The sequence below is a fragment of the Hydra vulgaris genome, chromosome 02 (genome assembly GCF_038396675.1).
Source record: "Hydra vulgaris chromosome 02, alternate assembly HydraT2T_AEP".
Classification (NCBI taxonomy): domain Eukaryota; kingdom Metazoa; phylum Cnidaria; class Hydrozoa; order Anthoathecata; family Hydridae; genus Hydra; species Hydra vulgaris.
The window spans coordinates 44,687,774-44,711,440 of NC_088921.1; the positions used below are offsets into that span (position 1 = coordinate 44,687,774).

The 23,667-nt window shown below is 27.3% G+C and overlaps 1 protein-coding gene across 1 annotated transcript in view; it reads left to right on the forward strand.

The window, feature by feature from the left end:
- LOC105850865 (ras and EF-hand domain-containing protein homolog) overlaps positions 1-19,672 on the forward strand; it is a 65,918-nt gene extending 46,246 nt beyond the window's left edge. The window contains exons 8-13 of the mRNA XM_065791063.1: positions 1,352-2,102; positions 10,122-10,342; positions 11,148-11,262; positions 11,342-11,443; positions 13,915-13,991; positions 19,157-19,672. Coding sequence (XP_065647135.1) covers positions 1,352-2,102; positions 10,122-10,342; positions 11,148-11,262; positions 11,342-11,443; positions 13,915-13,991; positions 19,157-19,259 — 1,369 coding nt within the window. The 3' untranslated portion in view covers positions 19,260-19,672. The remainder of the gene's footprint in view (positions 1-1,351; positions 2,103-10,121; positions 10,343-11,147; positions 11,263-11,341; positions 11,444-13,914; positions 13,992-19,156) is intronic.
- Positions 19,673-23,667: the final 3,995 nt, after the last annotated feature.

Consider the following 23,667-nt stretch of genomic DNA (forward strand, 5'->3'; position numbering starts at 1 on the left):
ATATATATATATGTCATAAAAAAGTATAATTTATATATTATTTAAAACTTATTCTTTAATATTTTTAAAATGAATTAAATTAATTTAAAAGTACGTTGTTACTTTTATTGCGAGCGCTTAAATAAGGTAAATATCTTTGCTAAAATGAAAAGGATTTATTTAAATCAAGTGAAAAATTTTTAATTAAAAAAAAAATATTTACGCTCGTTTGGGAAAACTGTAAGCAGAGTGTTTAAGCAGGTTTTCCATAACTTTAAAACATAAAATAATGTTATTTAGAGTAAACTAAATATTCAATAACAAACTTATAAATGAAAGTGGTAAAATTTTTGAACGCATCACAATGTTTGTATAAAAAAAAGTCAGCAAACTTGATGTTCATTTTTCTGTCAATTTTATACTAAACATTCACATTCAATTTATATATGTTATATACATATATATATATATATATATATATATATATATATATATATATATATATATATATATATATATATATATATATATATATATATATAAAACATGAATTTCAATTAATAAATAAAATGATTATAGGATATATCAATTCTCATCTACCCCCAGCAATAAATCTGGCCCTGGTTTTGTTTTATTAAACTTGGCTCTGGCCTTGATGAGATATTTGCTAGGGTTGTTTTCTCTGCTGATAGGTTTGTGGAAAAATAAGAAATTGAAGGCAAGTGGTCAATTTGACCGGCTAACACAAGACGTAAAACACACATATGTGTGTTTTAGGCCTAGTTTGCGAGTTTTGATATATTTGGCGACAGTTCCGATGGAGGTAGTGAATACCTTATGTTTTAATGATTGTAATAATGATTTTTTATTATTTTTACATTAGAAACTTGTAACATCAAGTGTACAAATATATTTTACAAGTACATAAAATTCATCAAATACATATTAAACAAAAAAAATCTATGAAACAATAAAGAAAGTCTTTATTTTTGTTAAATTTATATCACTGATTTTTATCTTTGACTTGTATCAATCTTCGTTACTGAAAATAACCATCATAAAAATACAAAAATAAAAGCAGTAAAAAAATTATGTAACTAATCTCTGTTTTTTTTTCCTTAAAGTTTTGTTAAGCCTAATTTTTTTAACAATATCTTAATATTTTAATGGCCGTGGCCAAGTTGTCTAAACTAAACACTATGCAGAGAAACAAGACGTAAAACCGCAGGCGCTTTCTGGAAATGCTTGCTATAGTGTGTGTGTATATATGTATATATATATATATATATACACACACACACACACACACATACACACACACACACACACATATGTATGCACTTGTGTTTTTAGTTTGTTTTGTTGTATTTAGGAATGTTAACTCAATATTAAATAGAGAAGATCAACTGTATACAAATAAATTCAAAATAAAAATTGCAGATAAGTTACTACCATTATCATCTTCCCCTAACAAAAATGTTTTGAATAGATCATATTTCCTTGATGACAATCCTGTTTTTAATTCAACTAGAAATCATTATGAACTTGATCCTTTACTTACTGCAACTGTTAGTGAACATGAACTAGATATTGCACTTACTAAAACTGTTAGTGATTATGAACTTGATCTTTTAAATATTGCAACAGCTAGTGATTATAAACTTGATCCTTTATATACTGCAACTGTTAGTAATTATAATTTGGATTCGTTACCTACTGCAACTGTTAGTAATGTTGATACGTTATCTAATGTTGTTAATTACGAACTTGATCTTCCCACAACAAATGTTAGGGATAATGAACTTAATAATGAGGTTAATTATAAATCTTTATGTTCTGAATTTGAAGAGTACAATAATAAATGCAATAAGGTTGTTCCCACAGTGACTTTATCTTTATTAAATGGAACGAGTTCAACAGAAGAACATTATAGTTTAAATTTTAATGAGTTAGAAAAATCTTCAAATGTCATAGCCCATCAATATGAAAGTTTGTTTGATGGTTTTGAAAAATCTTCAGATGACGACAATCATAATCCTGAAAGTTTATTTGATGAATTAGCAAGTTCTTCTTTAGTTGATAATGAAATAAAAATTGAAGAAAAAAGATATCTACAGAAGCCGGTATTTTTTTTTATATCATTTTTTTTATAACATAATCATTTTATCAGTTTTATTTTTTTATTGTTATTATTTTAATAAAATTATAAAATTTCATTTATTTTCATGATATATCATTTATCATTTAGTTTACTAAGTGTATTTCTAAACAATAAAAAAGTTTGTATTTTAAAAATAAGTAAAAATGTCTTTTGCTTATATCTTAATAAATAATTTGTAGAAAATAAGCTTAGACTTTTTTTTAATGTTAATTAAAAAAAAAGTCTAAACTTATTTTTATTAATTTACGCCCTCAAGGCTGAGAATACCGCTACAGTCAATGAGGCTATTTTTATTGTGGTTACAACCCTCTCTCAACTCTATAACTCCATACCATGAACCTTGACAAACAAAGCCACTGCGCGGAGAAACAAGTTGAACTTTGTACTACCAGGGATGTGGTAGGGATCAAACTCGGAACTTCTTGCTTATGATGTGAGCGCTCTACCACACGCCATTACCGCGTATGGTTTAAAGAAAGGCTAACTAAAAGGTTCATAAACTATCTTAGAGAAGTTTAAAAAATATTCTTTAAATATTTTTGCTTGTGAAAAGGATTGTTGTTCCAATATGTTTGGCCATGAGAAAAATTTGCTGAGTAAGTTCTGTATTTAGAAGTGCTTGAAATGCAGTTATGTCCATTTATTTAACCATAAAAAATTAAAAATTTACAATAATATATTATAAACTCAAATAGATAAGGTTAGATGTCACTCATATAGTTAAAAACTTGTCAATGGAGTGACATCTAAAAAAAAAAAAAGCTATAAGTAAAACATAGAAGGAATTTAAAAAAAAAAAAAAAAAAAACAATAAACAGAGAGAAAAAAAAATTTTTTTAAATGGAAAGAAAAGAAAATAAAGCACTAACAAATAAAGATAATATTGATAATTGCAATAATAATAAAATAAATAAAAATGATAATAATATGAATAAAAAAAACATTACAAATAATTGTTGCGTATTTACAGTTTTACATTTTACATTAAAGTTTTTAAATTGACAATTATTTTTATTTTTACTTTATTACCTTTTTCTCTTCTATATTTCTTTACATCAAAAGTAAGATATTTTTGCTCTTACTTCTATATTTCTTTACATCAAAAGTAAGATATTTTTGCTCTTACTTCTATATTTCTTTACATCCAAAGTAAAATATTTTTTCTCTTACTTCTATATTTCTTTACATCAAAAGTAAAATATTTTTTCTCTTACTTCTATATTTCTTTACATCAAAAGTAAAAGATTTTTTCTCTTACTTCTATATTTCTTTACATCAAAAGTAAAAGATTTTTTCTCTTATTTCTATATTTCTTTACATCAAAAGTAAAAGATTTTTCTCTTACTTCTATATTTCTTTACATCAAAAGTAAAAGATTTTTTCTCTTACTTCTATATTTCTTTACATCAAAAGTAAAAGATTTTTTCTCTTACTTCTATATTTCTTTACATCAAAAGTAAGATATTTTTTCTCTTACTTCTATATTTCTTTACATCAAAAGTAAAAGATTTTTTCTCTTACTTCTATATTTCTTTACATCAAAAGTAAAAGATTTTTTCTCTTACTTCTATATTTCTTTACATCAAAAGTAAAATATTTTTTCTCTTACTTCTATATTTCTTTACATCAAAAGTAAAATATTTTTTCTCTTACTTCTATATTTCTTTACATCAAAAGTAAGATATTTTTTCTCTTACTTCTATATTTCTTTACATCAAAAGTAAAATGTTTTTTGAAATTTTAATTTTTAAATTTTAAATAGTTTTTTAGCCTTTGTTTTGGGTTTTACTGAATACTGATTTTAATTTTTAAAATAGAAATACAGCAGAATATAAAAAAAGTATAAAAAATTTAAAATACAGCAGTCACGAGGTATTGATACAATTAAATTTTAACATTGAATTTACTTTAAAAAATTTTGGTCATAAATGAATATATATTAACAATTGTCTTAACATATATTCATTTGTGAAATCAAAATTTACTTAAACTATTTTTCTAAATTAAAAAGTTACACTGCACTGCCCAAACACTACTTACTGTCACTGCACTGCACAAACACTACTTACTGGCACTGTACTGCACAAACTTAAAATCAATTGTCATAAAATTGTATTATTAAAAATATATATATAATATATTATTATAAACTAGCTGTCCCGAACCATAAAAACTGGTCTATGAGAGTATTTGATGCTAACCTCTATTTTTATAGTTATAGTTATCCAGTTATTTATCTATTTTCTATTAACAGTAGAAAAATTAGTTTAAATATTCAAAATTCATTTAAATATTTATAAGTTCGTTTAAGTATTGCTCATAGAGCAAAAAAAAATTAGTATGCGCACTTTTTAACATACTTGGAGCTTATAAGAACTCTTACATCGTTTATTAAGAACTCTTACATCATTTTAATATAAGAACTCTTACATCGTTTTTTAACATCTTCCTACTTTAAGAACGAAAGTTATCTCTACTGCTTTACGTATTATGTAAAGTTGTCTCTACTGCCTTATGATTACTTAAACACTTAACATAAGTATCTCTAAAATAGATGGCAATTGTAATACTATTTTTGTTAACAAATCAAAAGAAAACTGTTCACAAGGAGTAAGACATGTCAAATAAGTTTGTTCTATTTATTAGACTTTTCTGCAACAAAATTCCAATAAACAAAAAATTTCAATCAAGTTTTTAATACAGGTTTTGGCCGATTATTAATTTTTGGCCAGTAGAAGGAAAGGGGTGGTGGAAATCATAGCAAATTAATAATTATCAACTAATAACGATAGTTAGATATCCTCATGAATTTTCACAAAAAAATTTGTTTTATCAACTTAGCAAAACCATTAGAAGCTTGGTGATGGTGTTCTCTGAGCAGTAAGTTAATAGTCATCTAAAATTTTCAGCTTGAATAATATTTTTAGTTTTTGTTTTTTAACGTTGCCAATTTTTTTAATTACAATAACATAAATAAAAAAAATAAAAACAAAACAGTTTAAGCAAAAATACTTTTAATTATTAGAAAGGTTTTTAAAGTTTCTTTATATTTTACATACACACTACTTAAAAGTTTTCTTATATTATACATACACACTATTTAAAAGTTTCCTTTTATTATATATACACACTACTTAAAAGTTTCCTTATATTATACATACACACTACTTAAAAGTTTCTTTTTATTATACATACACACTACTAAGGCAACTACTTCGAACATGTTCAGGTTCGAATGTTCGAACTTTTGTCATTTTTTAAGAGGTTCAAGTTCAAACTTTTTTTCTCTAAAAGTTCCAACATGTATATATATTAAAACTAGATTCTTTGCTATCGTTTTTTAACAGCTAAACTAAAACCTTTTTTAAACTGCAACTTTTTTAGACTGTTTTTGTTACTCTTAGTTTTGTTGTGCAACTTTTTTTCAAAAGCAACACTTTTAAAGTTTAAATCACAAAGGAATGTGTAACAAATGATTTAGAGCGTTACTTTTAAGTTTTAAGATTAAAATAGTTACATGCATTACATATTTTTATTTGTTAAAGAAATCCCATGGTGATACCCAAAAAATAGATCGTTAAAATTTCTGAATTAAAAAAAAAACGACGAGTTAATATAGCGTTGACGAGCTAATAAAAGTTTTAGTTGCACGAAACAAAAAATATGGATAAATTTAAAGATGTCAGCACAACTAGAAGATTTGAGGCATGGGATATTTCGAATTTTCAAAAGATTACAGAGTTCAAAGTGTAAACTCTGTAAAATTATTCTCAAAACTCCTGGCTCAACTACAACAGCTATTACAAGGCATTTAAAAACAAAACACTAAATTAAAGTTCTTAAATGCAATAACTCTGCGCCCGAGGCTGCAGCAAACATTCCTTCTGCCAAAATACCGCGAGTTGAAAGTTTTTTTAAAGATGACCATAAAACTCTACCTGAAATTTTGATTCGACTATCAGCTAATGATGGAATCAGCTTTCACACCATTGCTAAAAGTAAAACTTTGCGATCAGCATTTCGTGTCCAGGGATACCAAATCTCTCTAATTCCTCAAACCGTTTGCGATCTTGTCATTAAATACTTTATGTTAGTCAAGAAACAAGTTATAAGTTCTTTGAAGATGAAACTTGAAGATTAACGTAAATTTAGTCTTATATTTGATGAGTATACTTCTGTTACTGATGGAGCTAGCTTAATAAAAAAAAAATTGGTCATGACACTAAACCTGAGCATCAAATGTGTTACAACTGCACTATTCATCTATGTGTGATTGATGTGCTCTTTACAAAAAACATAATTGACGCACATGGTTCTGATAATAACCCAGTTGATGGTGATATGGAAGCTGTAGATTATGATCAAGGTTACAGTGGTGATGAAGATGGGACTGAAGTTGGTGATTGAATTTACAAGAAAAAAACTTTATGAAGCTAGTACACCTGTAAGTCAACTTGTTAAACAGATATTTAAATATAGAATAATTGAAAGAAGAAACATTCATTTAATTCATCTCATGAAATACTTGTCAAATCCGAATGTCTTAAAGATTACCAATTTAGCAAAAAGATTTAAAAAATACAATAACTAATCTTGCTTCTAATCTCATTTAGCGATTATTTCAGCCATCTGACAATAGCTCTGATGATGACAAGAAAGTAAGTAGTTTAACTGATAGTATAACTGATAATGTGAAAAGTATCAAAATTGAATTGAATTTAGCTCAGCAACTCAAACTTTTTATTGAACCATCAGACACTGAAATGAAACTTGACCATCAGGAAATCGGAACAAACCTTGTTCAAAAGGAAATGGCTGTTTTTGAAGCTAGCAAAGCTAGGCCCAAATATTAGGTTTTATTTTTAAAAGCTCTTCAAACAATTCCTTCTACATCGGTAAAAGCTGAGAGAACTTTTTCTAATCTTGGACTTGCTACTAAAATAAGAAGTTCTTTAAATGGTGAAGCTTTAGATGCACTAATTTTTTTAAAGCAAACTATAAAGAGTACTCATTAATGTTATTTACTTTTGTTATAATTAATGATGACAAACAAATTAATATATTTACGCATTATTTGTATTACTTTTGCCCGATTAAACATAACTAAAATAAAGTTCAAAATGGTTTAAACTTTTTTCGGTAATAGTTCGAACATGTTCAGGTTCGAATTTTTTAAAAAAAGTTCTAACTGGAAGCCCTACACACTACTTAAAAGTTTCATTTTATTATACATACACACTACTTAAAAGTTTCCTTATATTATACATGCACACTACTTAAAAGTTTCCTTATATTATACTTAAATCTGCAAACTCAACTTACCTACTGTCAGTAGTACTGACTTTTTTACTTTCAGATGTTTGTACATAATATTATTTAAGTGATCTTTTTACATTTGAATATTAAGTATTGTTTTTTGCATTTTCATATTACTTCTCTATTAATGATATTTAATGATATTTTAACAAGCGGTATAAAAAGACTATAAAATGGTTTATTAAAGATCAAAATGCATTTAGCATATTATTTAAAAAGTTGTGTTATAAAGTTAGAGTTTTTTGTAATATTCGTTTTTAGTAAAAAATGTAAATATTTTAGTAAAATATTTATTTGCTAGGATAGTTACAAGTTAAAATGCATAAACAAGTAAATAAAAATAAATGCATAAACAAATAAATAAAAATAAATGCATAAACAAGTAAATAAAAATAAATGCATAAACAGATAAATAAAAATAAATGCGTAAACAAATAAATAAAAATAAATGCATAAACAAATAAATAAAAATAAATGCATAAACAAATAAATAAAAATAAATGCATAAAAAGAACAATAATTCTTTCCTGCTTTGAAAAATATTTACATTTGATATTAATATTATGAGTATATTTATAAATATAACAAGTATATCTCAGTTTTATAGTGGTGTCTTTGTTTAATTTTTATTGAGTTTTATGTAGATAAGAACTCTTTTCTGAAATAAAATAAATTTAGTCTTTGTTAGAAAACTGCAGTGTAAAAGTTTATGACACTATTTCAACATTTCACAAAGGGTTATTTCTAGAAAGACTTTTTATTGTGTTCTTCATTACATTATATAACATACTCAAAAGTTCTTTAATTTGTAGATAATCCAAATCAAATCTTCAAATCAAATCTCCACATAACCTTCCAAAATAGTAGTGTTTAATTATTCTTTAGAATTGAATTTTTTTTTTTTTTTTAAAAACTGTTAAGAAAATAATATCTCTAGGCTTAATCAAAATACAACCATTGTTAAGCCTTTTGTTACTATGACTTATATTCTATATACCATCATAACAGTGTTGTGATGAAATCATAACAGAGTGTTATCTAAGGCAGTGAAACAAGGGGATTGATGATGTCCAATATCTGAAAAAAACAGAGAAAAAGATGATCAGATAGGTATGTGGCGTGACTTTAAAAGATAAGAAAAAATGTTATGATTTTAAACAGAGATTTGGAATAGTGTGCAGCTAAGGGTGTTTCATGGAAAATTAAGGTAGTTTGGCATCTAGAGAAAGTTTTTAAGCAGTTGATTATTATTAATTATTTATTTGTTATTATTATTATTGTGTATGCGATGATGATAGATATTTTCTCCATGCTGTAATATTTTTGTGTTTCTTAGTTGTTTCTTTGATATTTGCCTATCAAAAAATCTTATAACTTCTTAAAACTTCCTAATATATCGATTTAAGTTTGTCACTTTGCAATGACATCGCAAATGGTGGAAGTGTTTATTTAACGGTGAAAAGGGAAAAAAGAGAATAGGAAAAACAAAAGAAAAATTTTAAAGAACAAAAAAGATAAGTTAAAAATAAAGTAAACTAACAAAAATATTAAAAGGTATAAACATACTAAAATATTAAAGAAAAAATAAAACAAGAAAACAAGTAAAAGAAACAAATAGATTTAATAAAATAAAACAAAATCAATCAATTAAATGCAATGTAACAAGCTAAAAGCAAAGAAGTTCAAAAATGTTCGAAAAAATATTAAAATGAACTAATTAAAACAAAAATAATTAGCAACAAATTTTTTACGCTTTTTGTTATGTAGTTTTTGTTTTCGTTTTGTAGTTTTTGTACTTGCCTTTTCGTTTGCATAATATTTGTTATTATTTGTTGTTGTTATTATTTGTTGTTGTTATTATTTGTTTGTGCTGTTGTTGCTTATTAGTTTTATTGTTGTTCGCTGTTGTTATTAATTGAGTATTTTCGTACTTTTTTGTCTTTTTATTTAATTTATTATAACTTAATCTTTTTTTTTTTAAATTAATTTAATTTACACTTGCTTTTATTTATTAATATTGCTGTTGAATTTTTTGTTGTTGTTTGTTTTTTTATTTTATTTAGGTGTCACTCCTATGACTAGTTTTTAACTATATGAGTGACACCTAACCTAGTTTTGTAAAATTACTAAAAAATTGTAATTTTCAATTTTAGGTTTAATAAATAGATAAAATAAATAAAAATTATAGTAAACATTCATATATATATATATATATGCAGCCCTCGGAATTAGGGTCAGCATTGCCGAATGCTGACCTAACTGCCTATCTAAAAGTGTTTGAGATCGGCAAAAATAGCTGTCTTTGTTTCTATGTTTTATGGTAAGAACTTTGTGTAATAATTTTTTTGCCAACCTCTAACAGTTTAAGGTAGACAATATATTGCCGACCTTGTTTTTCCTAATTCTGAGGGGTTTATATGTAAGTGTTTGTGTGTGTATATGTGTGTGTGTGTGTGTGTGTGTGTGTGTGTGTGTGTGTGTGTGTGTGTGTGTGTGTGTGTGTGTGTGTGTGTGTGTGTGTGTGTGTATATATATATATATATATGTATACATATATACATATTTTTTTGAATTTTTAACCTTATAGATACTTATTAAAATATTTTTGATTTTTTTACTTTGTATAAAGTTAGAGTTTTTAAGGTATTTAAAACATTATATTTAGACAGATCATATACGTCTTGCATGCTCAAGTCAAACTCAGTTTAAAGTTATACTTTGTGGAGATATCTCAGCTGGTAAAACCAGTTTAATACATCGTATTTGCTTTAATGAATTTCTTCCCCATCAACAACAAACTATGAGGCTAGATACTTATTCAAAAGCTGTAAATTTGAAAGAAAACTGTATTAATCTGATATTATGGGACACATGTGGACAAGAAAGGTTTGTATTTTAACTGTTTAATTTTGTTTAATGTAATGATTGTAATGATGTAATGAATTAATTGTTTAATTTTTTTAATCTAATGATGTATTAATTAAACATTGTGTTATTACATGCATTCGTTCTCTCATGTCATCTCATACATTCATTCTTTATATCAAAATTTGAGCAGCACCAATAAACGTAGCAACACAAATATTTTTTTTATTATTTAAAGCATAAGATTTTATATTTTTATATTTATCCTATTTAATGTTTAATGATGTGTTTAAGGTGTCTAAAACACGTATTAATATGTATTTAACACGTCTTGTACCCATTGGGAAGCAAATAACTTAAAATGATAAACTCTAAAGTTTATTTTAACATTTTAAAAAGTTAATACTTAATGTTGATATGAAGTTTCGAATAAAATATAGCAATATAAAATTATATAAGTTTTAAAGATAAAATTTCTAATGAATATTAATAAAGATGTTCTGTTTTAATGACATCTTGTTAAAATTAGAATGTTAGTATAAATACTTCTCTTTATAGAGATCATGCAATACAAATGTTTATTTTGTTGTGTATTATATTGTGTTTCATATTAGTTCTCAATTTTTCTGGGAACTTTATTTTTGAATTAATTTAACAATATAACTAAAAATCAAATATTCAAAAATAAAATATTATTTTAATTCAATATAACAAAAAATCAAATAAGTTTTTTGTATTGAATAATCTCCATTCATAAAGTTATTTGTATTATAGAAGCTATATATTATAGCTTTGGAAGAAAATTAAATAAGTATTTGTTTTTTAGGTTTAATAGCTTACCTCGTGCATACTATCGAAAAACTGATGTTGTTGTTTTGGCTTATGACTTAACAAATCGATCTACATTTATAAATACAAAAATTTGGTTTCAAACAATACATGTAATTTTATATTTTCAAAAATAATAAGATTTAGTTTATAAGAAATTATAAATTTGATACATATATTTTTTATATTTAGGAGTTAATTGAAGACAATACTCTCGTGTTGTTAGTAGGAAATAAAAAAGATCTTTATCAAAAAAGAGTTATTACAACAGAAAGTGGAGTTTTAATGGCAAAGGTTTGTTTTGAACTGAAAAATATGTTTCCCACTGATGAAAATCTTAAATGGTTTTTCAGATATTTATTTCAGGGAAAACCTAATGAAACTTAAGCAATGTATCGGATTATCCTAATAAAAGCAATGTATCATTTGTAACTATCTACTATTCAATGCAAATTAAAATTAAAATGAAATTTAATATTGCCATCTACTATCTGAATCAAGTTAAAATTAAATTTTATTTTAAATATATTTCTACTTTAGCCGCATATCAGGGGTTTGTACATTAACAATATTTTTGATTTGGATGAAGAGTGGGGTTAAATAATTTTAAAATGCATTTAGATGGTTAATATGGAATGAGTCTAATTTGCAGTAAGACAATAAAAAAGATTTTTAAAAGAATGTTTTTTTGATTGAAATTTTTTTTTTTAATTTTTGAAAAATTTTTGATTGAAGTTTGTTTAATTGAAATTTAGTGTAAATAGATCTATTAATACTAAATATTTATTCTAACAATTTCTTTCACATTTTCTAATATCAATCCTTTTATAAGATCAAAAGCATCAGTAACAATCTTTCTAATTGAAACTGTCATCTTGAAAAGGACACTAGTCCATTTATTGAAACTTTACAAAATTAATAAAAACATGATTTTTATTAGAATAATGTCTATGCTGCTAAAGAAACTAAGCATAAGAGTAGAAAAATGAAGAACGTATTTAACTTATGTAAGTTTTATTTTTTATAAAAAAAGCATAAATCATACAGAAATTTTTAATTTAAATTTAAAAACTAACTGTTAAAAGTTTTGGACTTGTGTTTTTTTCGAAATGACAAGTTCAATTGTTGTATTCAACAATATTTCTTTATTTCTCAAGTGGTTTTTATGGAGAACATTAAAGGTGTCATTTGAAAAATGTTGTTAGTAAGAGCTTTGTTGTAATTCTAGTTAGACAATTAATTAGTTACAGCATAAAAAAAAATTCCAAGGCTGTTTCTAAAATATAATCTACTACTAGAGTTAAGTTACTAGAGGTAAGGTAGAAGTAGGTAAGTAGAGGTGAGTAAGTTACTAGAGGGTATTAGAGTTATATCAGGTGATTGACGGGAATGATTAAGCAATCTTGGAAAGTGTCATTAAAAGTTACTATATTAAAGGGGTATTTAAACTAAGCCAAATCACTACAATGGAATGGTTGAATTTTACAAATTTTTCAGGCAATTAATTCAAGGTATCTTAGATTCATGTTTCAAAGCTAAAACCAAGTATTTAAATACCAAGAGTCTTATGAAGAGTCTTATGCGCAAAACTCTGTCTTAAGAATAGAATATTGACCTTAAGGTAAAGTCAATGTCAATGATAAATAAAACTGTATTTAATGTGTATCTGATGAATTTGTTTGTTGCGCATTTTTGTTTTAATCTGATGATTATTATTTATTATTATTTCAAAAGAACAGAAATATGTTAAACAAATATTTGTTTCATATATTTCTGTTTATTTAATGACTTTTTTTTGTTTCAATTATTCATGTTTGTTTCAATTATTTGATGACATCGTTGACTTTATATATTTGTGTTCTCATATCAAATTAAAATGTATTTAAAAAAAAATGCTTTATCTTATACTGTAGAAATGGTAATTACGGAAGTTTATAACTAAAAATTGAACAATTTCCTTGTTAGAGCAAATATTAAACATTTTTTTTTTTTAACAAATAAGCTTTTATATAAAAATAGTCAAGCTATATAAAAAAATATTTTATAAAAAAAAGAGTGGAACTATATAAAAAAAATTTTTACCTAAAAAGACTCGAACTATATAAAAAAAATTTTTGTTTAGAATAATATTACTGGTATTTTCATTTTAAAAACTTTTTTTTTTTGTCTGTAATTACCAATACGCAGAATTAATTACAGGTGTATTTAAAATAGGAATAAACATAGACACGTTTTTTTCCTTTTATTTTTTGACACTCTTCATTTTGAATACCTGCAGCCACTTTTTTTTTTCTTTAGCAACTAGCAAACATATATATTGAAAAAACAACACTTATTCATAAATTTGTACACGCATAAGACAATAGTTTTTGTTTTAATCAATTAATTTGAAGATGTTATTTTTTTATTTACAAATTTTTAATTAAAATTAAATTTTGCACAAAATAGAATAAATAGTTTTATAATTTTAACTTTAGAAATCTAAGCCTATTTTTGGTTAATTTTATAATGATAGATTTTAAATTTGAATTTAACTTGATTGCAATAATATAGTATAAATATTTTTAAATAGTTTTATTTGCACTCATTTTTATTTATTAAAAAGAGAAATAGGCAACTCCTATTAATAATTAACAACATTTTATAAAAAGTTACATTTTATAAAAATTTTCGTAATTATGATTCATCCGTAATTAATCATTTCTACACTAATAATATCACTTCTGTAATCTATTTGCTTACTACTTTATTTTCTAAACATACAGGATAATGATGCTCTTTTTATTGAGACGAGTTCAAAATCAAATGAAAATATTAATGAATTGATCGAACTAATTGCGACGTAAGTAATTAATGACTTTTATGAGAGTTTAACCTGCTATTATTATTTTGTTTAAATCATATATTTATGAATTAAAGATAATAAACCATCCTTAATCTAGAACCCTATCTGATTAAAATTTCATTTACCTTTTGAGAAATTTTTTTTTTCATGACTTAGGGGAGACTGGGGCTAGTTGCCTCTGTTTTTACTTTTTGTGCTCTGTAGCCCACATAGCATATTTTTTTGTAAATATCAAAATGTAATCTTGAAGCATATGAATTTGGGTAACATATTCAAGTTGCATTCATTATGATAAAAAAATTTTATGGGCACCAGCCTTAAAAAAATTTTTTTTGAGCCAACTCACCCTGAGGCAGGGTAAGTTGCTTATACTCAAAGGGTAAGTTGACTCATTATATTTAAAGTTAATGCCTAATGTTTTAAATAAGTGTAATCTAATAACTTTTAAAACCCTACTTTTTTCTTTTTTTTAATTCCAGCTGAAATTTTTTTTGTCAATATCATGACTATTAATTACATTTTGTTGAACCAAATGAACTTATATCATATTTATCTATCAAATAAGCTTATATCATATTTTGTTGAGCCAAATGAACTTATGTCGTATTTTGTGAACATATATTTTTGGATCCCATCACATCATTGCATCATCACATCATCGCATCATCACATCATCGCATCATCACATCATCGCATCATCACATCATCGCATCATTGCATCATCGCATCATCACATCATTGCAATTTTTAAAGCAAAAGAGTAAATATAGTAATCAAAAGTAAAAACAAATTGTTTCAAGTTATCATTAAAATTGTTATACAAAATGAAAAGTTACAATTCCATTAAAAGCAAAAATCCTAACAGTCATCACAAATAAAAACAAAGGCTTTCCGGTCATAAAAGACTTATAAGTCTAAAGGTGACACTTAGTGCATGAATCCAGACTTTCTCTGGTTTACTTTTCAAAAACATTTCAACACAAATCAAACAAAAAAACTCCTCTGTAACAATTTTTGTTGCTTATTAATATATTTTCAAGGATAGAAAAATTAATTTTATATAAACATGTTGGAGTAGTCCTTTGTGATATTAAATATATTAACATTATTCAAATAAAAAAATTAAAAATTTTTTTTCCCACAACCTTAACAAATTGTCATCTTGCCCCAGTACTGTGTCAAGATGACTTTGACCTTGGGGCATGATGACAACACAGAAAATAGTTAAACGTATTTTATCTTTTGGTTTAACAAATGGTAAATGTGTTTTTACATCTTTTTTTGGCATTTACAGCACTGAATCTATTCTTCTGTTAGAGGGTCACAATATTCCTCTTCACATGCAGGACATCTTATAACATAATCCTTTGATGTTGATGCAACTAGAATGTTTGTCCTGGATTTTATAGACTGAGGCCTACAGGAACTTAGCTTAACTTAGTTTATTTACACACTTTTTAGCTTCACAAGCTTTTTTTCTGCTTTTTTCTGTTTTAACAGTTCTTTGATGTACTTCAGTTCTTTGGTGTACTTCAGTTCTTTGGTGTGCTTCAGTTTTTTGGTGTACTTCAGTTCTTTGGTGTACTTCAGTTCTTTGGTGTGCTTCAGTTCTTTGGTGTACTTCAGTTCTTTGGTGTACTTCAGTTCTTTGGTGTGCTTCAGTTTTTTGGTGTACTTCAGTTCTTTGGTGTACTTCAGTTCTTTGGTGTGCTTCAGTTCTTTGGTGTATTTCAGTTCTTTGGTGTACTTCAGTTCTTTGGTGTGCTTCAGTTTTTTGGTGTACTTCAGTTCTTTGGTGTACTTCAGTTCTTTGGTGTGCTTCAGTTCTTTGGTGTTTTTCAGTTCTTTGGTGTACTTAAAAGAATGCTTGAGCTCATTTTTTTTTTCTCAAGTTCTTTTGCTTTAGACAATGGTTTGAAATCAAAAACACTGGTGCATCTGAATTAGCATTTGTTATAAGTACTTCTGAATGGTTTGTAATGGTTTGGGTCTGAGGATTAGCATTATTGTTCTCAGTTTGATGGCCAACAACATCATAGTCAGTAGTTTTTGCAGGAGCAAAGTCATGTTCACTAAACACAAGTGGATTATAAGGCTCGATCCCACATTCCTACAGTTCCTGGTGTGGGGCTCTTTCTACAAGTTCATGAAACATTTGTTTTCTGGCAAAAATCAGAAAAGGTAGCAGGTACTGCCAATGCAACAAATTATAATTACGTTTCTTCGTCTCTCTGCTGAAACAATTTTAGAAACTCTTCTAGATCCTGTAGGACTGAGAACTATGGGTAGCTTATTAGGCACAATAGACAGACCAGACTCATCTGCAATGTAGATTGAAGAAACAGGAAATTTATATTTTTCCTGCTGCTCCCTTAAAATGTTGAAAAACTTGCCTACAATTGGTTTATTGAAGCCCATTGCTCTGGCACTTGATGTTGCTTCTGGTTTGCATTAATTTACGTTTGTACCTAATTTATGTATTTCGCTTTAGTTTCTCTCCTTCTTAAATTGGGATATAATAGTTAATTAATACTTAATTAAGCCAACGCAATAGCTTCTGGATCATAATCATGGTTAGTTAAATAAATTCTGAAACACATGGCAAGATAATGAGCTCGCCATTTTGCCCCCATCATCTTGCCTTGGACTGCCTATTTAAAAATATTCATTTTCTTTGCCATGAAGTAAGGCGATCAATTGATCTTTTTTTTCGTTAATAGGTGGTGCTTAAACTAAGTTACTTATAAATGTTAAAGAGCAACGAAATAGCTTACCTATATCTGTAGCAGAGCTTATTTACGCATGCATAAAAGTTACAACGTGGCAGTGGAAAACAATCAAAGCTTCACAACTAGTACAAAAGTGGCGATTTCAGCGTCTTTATACTATTTTTTAAAGAACAGCCTATAGGAGAGTCAGTAGTGTCTGATTAATGCTACCACCTAGTCTAAAACTGAAAATTTATGAGATTCTTCATCTTGCCTCTATTAACATTTGGTGGGAAAATTCCTGTTTTTTTCAAACCAGCTTTGATATTATTAGGGGTATATGTTAGTGGAAATGAATTACATACAATGTCTGCTATACTATAAATAGTCAATATGGAACCAGGCTGCAATGAGGAGGAAATGAACAAACCCCATTTTCTTTGAAGTAGTCATAATTTTCATTGAAGTAATAAATAGAAGCTTGGAAGCTGAGAAGCATGGTTGTAGTAATATGTTGTTGGAAGATCGGGATTAATGAGATAATGATTAGCTGAAAAAAATTGAGTTTTCTCTGAGTTTTAAAGTTCACCTGAGTTGAAGTTACCTGAGTTAAAGTTTACTGAGAGTCCCATGTTGTAGCAGAAGTGAGATCCTTTTCAAGTTCAAATGCCCCCTCTAAGCAATCAGAGAGTGTTAGCTTCTTATCAAAACAAGAATAAATGGTAGTATCATCAGCAAACAATGCCACCTTAGATGTGAAAACTTCTGGAAAATTAAAAAGAGTATAGTACCAAGGGTAGAACCTTGAGGAACCCCCGAAGTTGAGGATATGAAAAAGAGTGCTGTACATCAAGCACGACTTTTATACTATGATTGGTAAGGAAGGATTCAATAATCTTAAAGATGTTACCTGATACTCCATAAGAAGAAAGCTTATGGTGAAACCAGCATGCCAAACTTTTTCAAAAGCTTTAGAAATATCAAGAGCAATAGCCTTAGCCTCTCCACATCTATCTAATGCACAATAAAACCGATTTATTACCGTTCAGTTATTGCCGTTAACAAATCAGCAGTAGGACGAAAAGACCAAAATCTATATTAATGATCAAAAAGTTATTAGATTCAAGATTTGACATTAAGCATTTGCTAATTAAAAACTAAAAAACCTTGCTTTTGATAGTAAGAAGACTAATGAGGCGGTAGTTAGACAAGTCAGATTGCTTGTCAGCGTTTTTGAAAATAGGGATGACAGATGTCGTTTTCCAGCAGGCTGGAAAATAAGACTCTGATGAGCATTTGTTAAATAGTTTTGGAAGTATGGACGACAGCTCCGGAGAACACTTCTGCAAGACTATAACAGGTATGTTGTCCAGACCACAAGCTGTAGAAGAGTCTAAGCAGGAAATCAATTTAGATACAGAAGCTGGAGTGATACAAAATGTCAAGCAATAGATTAACCTGTTTGTCAGCTATATCAGGTTCTACCCAAAGGTCGTTACAAAAAAAATCACGGAAAGAGTCAGTTTTAAGTTATTTGCAGGAATTATCTTTTTCCAGATATTTTTTTAATTTTAGTTTTTCCGGATATCCAAAATATTTTCCACACATACGAGTTTAGATATATATTTTTGTAAGATATTTGTTTAAGCTTTTTCATTCATCACTCTTAGGAAATTAAGGAAAGTTTCCAAAAGAAATTAGAAACAATGAGCAACAAAAAAGCAAAATTAAGAGGAAAATATGTTACCCAAACAATTTTCCGGATTTTTAAAATATGACCTGGATGATCTATGTATTTGTAAGAGGTAGATGATAGGGGGACTCTGATGATGAAGAAGAATGAGATAATAGTTTTAGAGAGATCAAAAGTTGGTTAGTTATAATCTTATTTATTTTTGTTAGACCCGATTACAAACCATAGCTGTAATATATCAACCCCTACCGCTTCTTATCTTCAAATTTAAAGAAAAGAAGCATGGTTCGCTCTCAGAATACTACAATACGGTGCTTTTTTTATGACAAAAGACAACTAATTGTTGTTCACGAAAAACTGCTCATTGATTTTAAAAAGATTTGCGAGCAATAATATGATTTTGTATGACCTAATCGTTGAGATATTCCGCCATTTTAATTTTCAATTTATTTTTATTTATTTTCAAATTATTTTTAACAAATGTAATGCTATGATGCAACCAATTCTTAATATTTTCAATTTTCATGTAACTTCCACTAATAAAATAACAAAATTTTTGACCGAAACATATCAGACAACACTATCATTACATGAAAGCTATTATCACATCGTATTTTGATGTAGCTCTCACCCTTTGATGTGAGCTATTATGGGACATGTATTTTTAAATTCATGAAAATTTAGCGAAAATAATCGTTCTTTATGCGCAGTTAGTACTTTTTTACTTTGTATTATCTATAATCAATTGTTTTATTTTCTAGCACGTTGCTTCAAAGAGAAGATACTGTTATTATACGGAATAATCTTAATTTATGTAGTCCTGGGCCAATTTTGGAAAGGAAAAAAGTGAATACATGTTGTTAGCTTTAAATAACTTTTTCGTTAATCAGCGATGCCTAATATATTTTTAGTGTGTAGTTGAAATTAAAAGGATCTTCCATGTTAATAAGGTTAATTATGCTTTTGAGTGAATTTGATGCCTTTGAAAAAATGATACTTTTGAAAATTTAAAACCTTTTAAAAATTTGATCTTAATCAACTTAATTTGATTTTTTAAATATAAGCTTCGTCATTTCCAGCAGGTCTGGGTTTTAATGCTTTGATTAGCTTTGTAGATATAGTTGTTTATATTTTTATTTATACATACGAATGTTTATGTATGTTATTTGTACTTATTAAACGAATCTCTTCAAATATTTGCGGTTTTTTTAATATTATTAATATCGGTTTAAAAAATGTATAGTTTAGTTATTTAAAAATTATTTAAAGATCTTATTTATAAAGTAATTTTATTGATTTAAAGCGACCTTATCAGAAGTAGTGTCATTTCATATTGTCATGACTTTACATGGGCTTACCTTTATTATCCCCCAGAAAATATAAAAGCTTTTTTAAAAATAAAAAAATCTTTTTTTTTCTATTTAAACTCTCTTTTATCTCGGGTAAAAAGCTTTTAGCGATCAAATGAAAGGAGATTGGCAATTTTTAAGTTTTAGTTCTTGGAATTAAAGATTATTGTTTCAGAGATGATATTTTAGTGAGCTTGCAGCCAATATAAATTTGTATTGGTCAAAAATGACTTTACAACCTAACAAATTAAAAGGCTGTTTTTAAAGTAGCAAATATAAAAAACACGTTTAAAAGCATATTTGTATTCAGGACTTTAAATTAAAACGTCGTAAGATGTTTTAATCTTTTATAACGAACAATATTAACTTGTTTGTTGTCTTAAACCAATTGATGACTTTTTAGCACTTAGTTGGTGTATTCTTGAGCATACCTCAACAATTGAATTTTGAATTAATATTCACTTGTCTTTCGAACAAGTTGGCTAGAACGTAAATCTTCATTAACAGTTCAAAATGTCGCGGCTATCAAGCATTTAAATAATCAGTTTGTTAACACAATGGTCTTCTGCTTCATATTTTGTTCGGAAGTAATTTATTGGATTTTTAAATCTTGACTACTAACAAAAAAGTTAAATGCTTTCTCGTGTAACTTTGTATTAAAATTTTTGCTTCGAATATTTTCATTCATCAAATTTATTTACACGTGAATTTTTATTTGCAAAATCTCTAATAACTTTTTCTTTTTTTAAAAGCGAAGTTTCTTTATTTTCTATTGCTAGTAAAGCCAATCCAGGAAGTCGATCTCGAGAAATTGTTGACCGTAGGTAGGTTTTGACGATCTTAAGTTTTGAAAAGGAGCGTTCACATAATGCAGCAGTCACCAGAGGTGTTACAAAGACAACACATGCAGTTGCTAATTCTGGCATTGAAGCAACTAATTTCATTTTTAGTGAATTGCTTTTATTTTTGCTTTTATTAGATGTTGCAAAATATACCGAACGGTCTCCATTTTGCACAAGTCGTCATGAAATTCTTGCTGGTATGAACGAATTTCTTGTAAATGATCATCGTTCACATCATCAAGGTATTATTTTACAAATTTAATTGAAAAAAGTTTCATTTTTTCAACTAAATTTGTTTTTCATTTCAGTAACAAACTCTTGAGATGATGAAGATGCAAAAATGCAGAGCCGACAACACTGGGGGTGCCAGAAGGGGAACTGCCACACACTCTTTTTATGTAAGGGACCTTTTTTTTAAAAAATTTTTTAGATAAAGAAAACTTTTTTTAGAAATTGACGATTGTGCTCCATACTTTGTGTCCATACTTTGAAACCCGTGTCGTCAGTCCTGAAATGTGAACAAATCAGTAATCTGTTTGTGGCCCTGGAAGCGTGACTGCAGTTGATATATTGCAGTATCAATATGTTTTCACTTTAAATAAAAGTTCGCTATCTTGAATCCTATGATCTTGTTGTAAGTCATCATGAAATGAGTTATTTCAAATAATCTGGCGTTTCTCTTTGTGGATATTTGCGAATTTAAGCAATGTTCCAGTTTTCTGCTAGTGCTTTTAAAGTTAAAATTCTCCCATAAATTTTTTCTACTAATTAAGTTGTTTGCATTTTGCAATAGCAACATCTACTTTTAATTTTCTTTCTTGCAGTCGCTGATCGATAGAATCTTTTCATCTAAAATCAAAAAAGAAAAAGTTGTTAAAGCATTTAAATGAGAGTTTAATGAATGTGTACAACTACGGCGTATGCAATTTAAGTTTTACTATATTAAATTTACCACGAGACATTATTCTGCCTAAATTAAACTATTTACCTAATGCAAATTCACCATCAAAACATTTTTTTCCAATAAATTAAAAATCAATATAAAAAAATCAAAGTACTAATTATATTTTACATTTATATTTGTTTATTAATTATATTTTATATGTAATTTCATTACTTTGTAAACTTATTGAAAGTTTGAAATTTAATGTTTTTATAAACTATTTTATAACTTATTTAATAAACTGTTCAAGTTTTAATGTTTATATACACTAACTTATTTAATAAACTGTTCGAGTTTTGAATAAAAGTTTTATTCAAAATTCAAACAGTTTCGTTACAAAACAAGAAATTCAATTGAATCGGCTCATGCTAAAAGTAGAGTAGTCAACAAACTCATAGTTTTGAGAAAACTAAATAAAACTTTGCATTTTCTTTATTTTTATTCAAAAAGATGTAATTGATTGTCTTTATTACCCCAGTTATCATTAAACACACTTGATTAATGACATTTACCATCCTTTCATATGAAAAAATCGTGTCAATTAAGTTCTCGTTTTATTTTGCTAAAATCCCTATCACACGGCAGGATGGATTGGCTTTTTATTGGGCAGAATTTCTTAATCTTTTCAAATTTCTTTAAATCAGTTATGGCTAAAAGTAGCCTAGATGGGTTTTATTTTGGCCCCAGCATTTATCTGAGTATAAGTGAAGTTTGGTAAATTGCTGCTCTACCTTCATTAAGTAGTCAAATAGAAGGAAACACACTTTGCCTGTTGTGCTATGGTGGAAAACAAAAACGTGTGCTTTGTTACTTTTATTGTTATGAACACAAAAAAACATTAACAGAAAGTTACCTCAGATAGAAGGTTTCTCGCACTGGTATTTTTGGGATCTGTATGTTCTGCATAAAGTCAAAACACAATGATAAAATTTTACTATTGTTTTTGTCATTGATGCATTTTCGGATTCGATAATAAAACTTTTTTGATTTTCATTTACATACATCAAATTCAGATTGAGCACATCTCTTTGCTGCCTCGTTGAGACGAGGACTCCTTAACTTTAAAGTGAGTTCTTTGAAAGTGCAGCATATGTCAACTTGCGGACATCCAAAGGAAAGATTATTGTTTTCTTTAAAATAGTGGAAAAGCCTCGGGTTTTTCCCAATTAAAAGCTTGCAATCTTTCAAATTTTTTTTAACAGCATATAAGCTTAAAAAAGCTTTTAAATATATCTTTTTTTTTTTGTAACTCACCCAAGTCCAAGAAGGCCACTACAGATGAGGAGGCTACTTGTGGTTATAACTCTCTTCCAACTCTATAATGCCGAAACACGAACATTGACGAACAAGGCTGCTGCGCGAAGAAATAAGTTAAGCGCAGTACTAAGCGAACTCGGAACCTCTCGCTTATGAAGCGAGCACTCTACCACTACACCACTACCGCATATGCATTTGATCGTAGAATTGTAGGAACAAATCCCGCTCATCTTTAGTGTTGAAGGTCAGAAAATGGTTTTTGATCCATTTGATCCTCTTCATTAATAGTTTCAAGACAGTTGTTCTTCTTGCAGCTAAAAAAACAAAAAATACTTTTGCACTTCGTATTATTACAAACTTTACCTGTGAAAATGTAAAACTGTTAGTAACATCGAATACAAAATTTCTTACCTGTATGGTATCAATGAATAGAACACGAAACATAAAGTTAATTTAATAAGTTAATTCCTATTAAGTTTATGCTATACATAAAGTTAATTCCTATTTAGATTAAGCTATACCGAATAGTGCAACAAACAAAAACAATAACGACCTTATCTTGCAACATTATTTGTTGCAGTCAGTTGCGTAGCAACGTCTGCCAACGGCATTAGAGGAATTTTTATGTTAAAAGGGGATAAGTAGGTGACTCAACTCCTTCTCGCATGAACAGCTTTAGTTTTTTAATATGTTGTTACTTTTCATATTAGAAGCTCAATTCCGAAATTTTTAAAAAAAATATTTATAGGTTCTCTAGATATTAGATGTCGAAGTTTAACTAAATTTTTAGAAATATTGACCAAATGGTGTAAAAGGAATTTTTGAACTCGAAAAAAAAGGCAAAGTAAATACTTTACAACGAGTATTCCATTTGATTATTG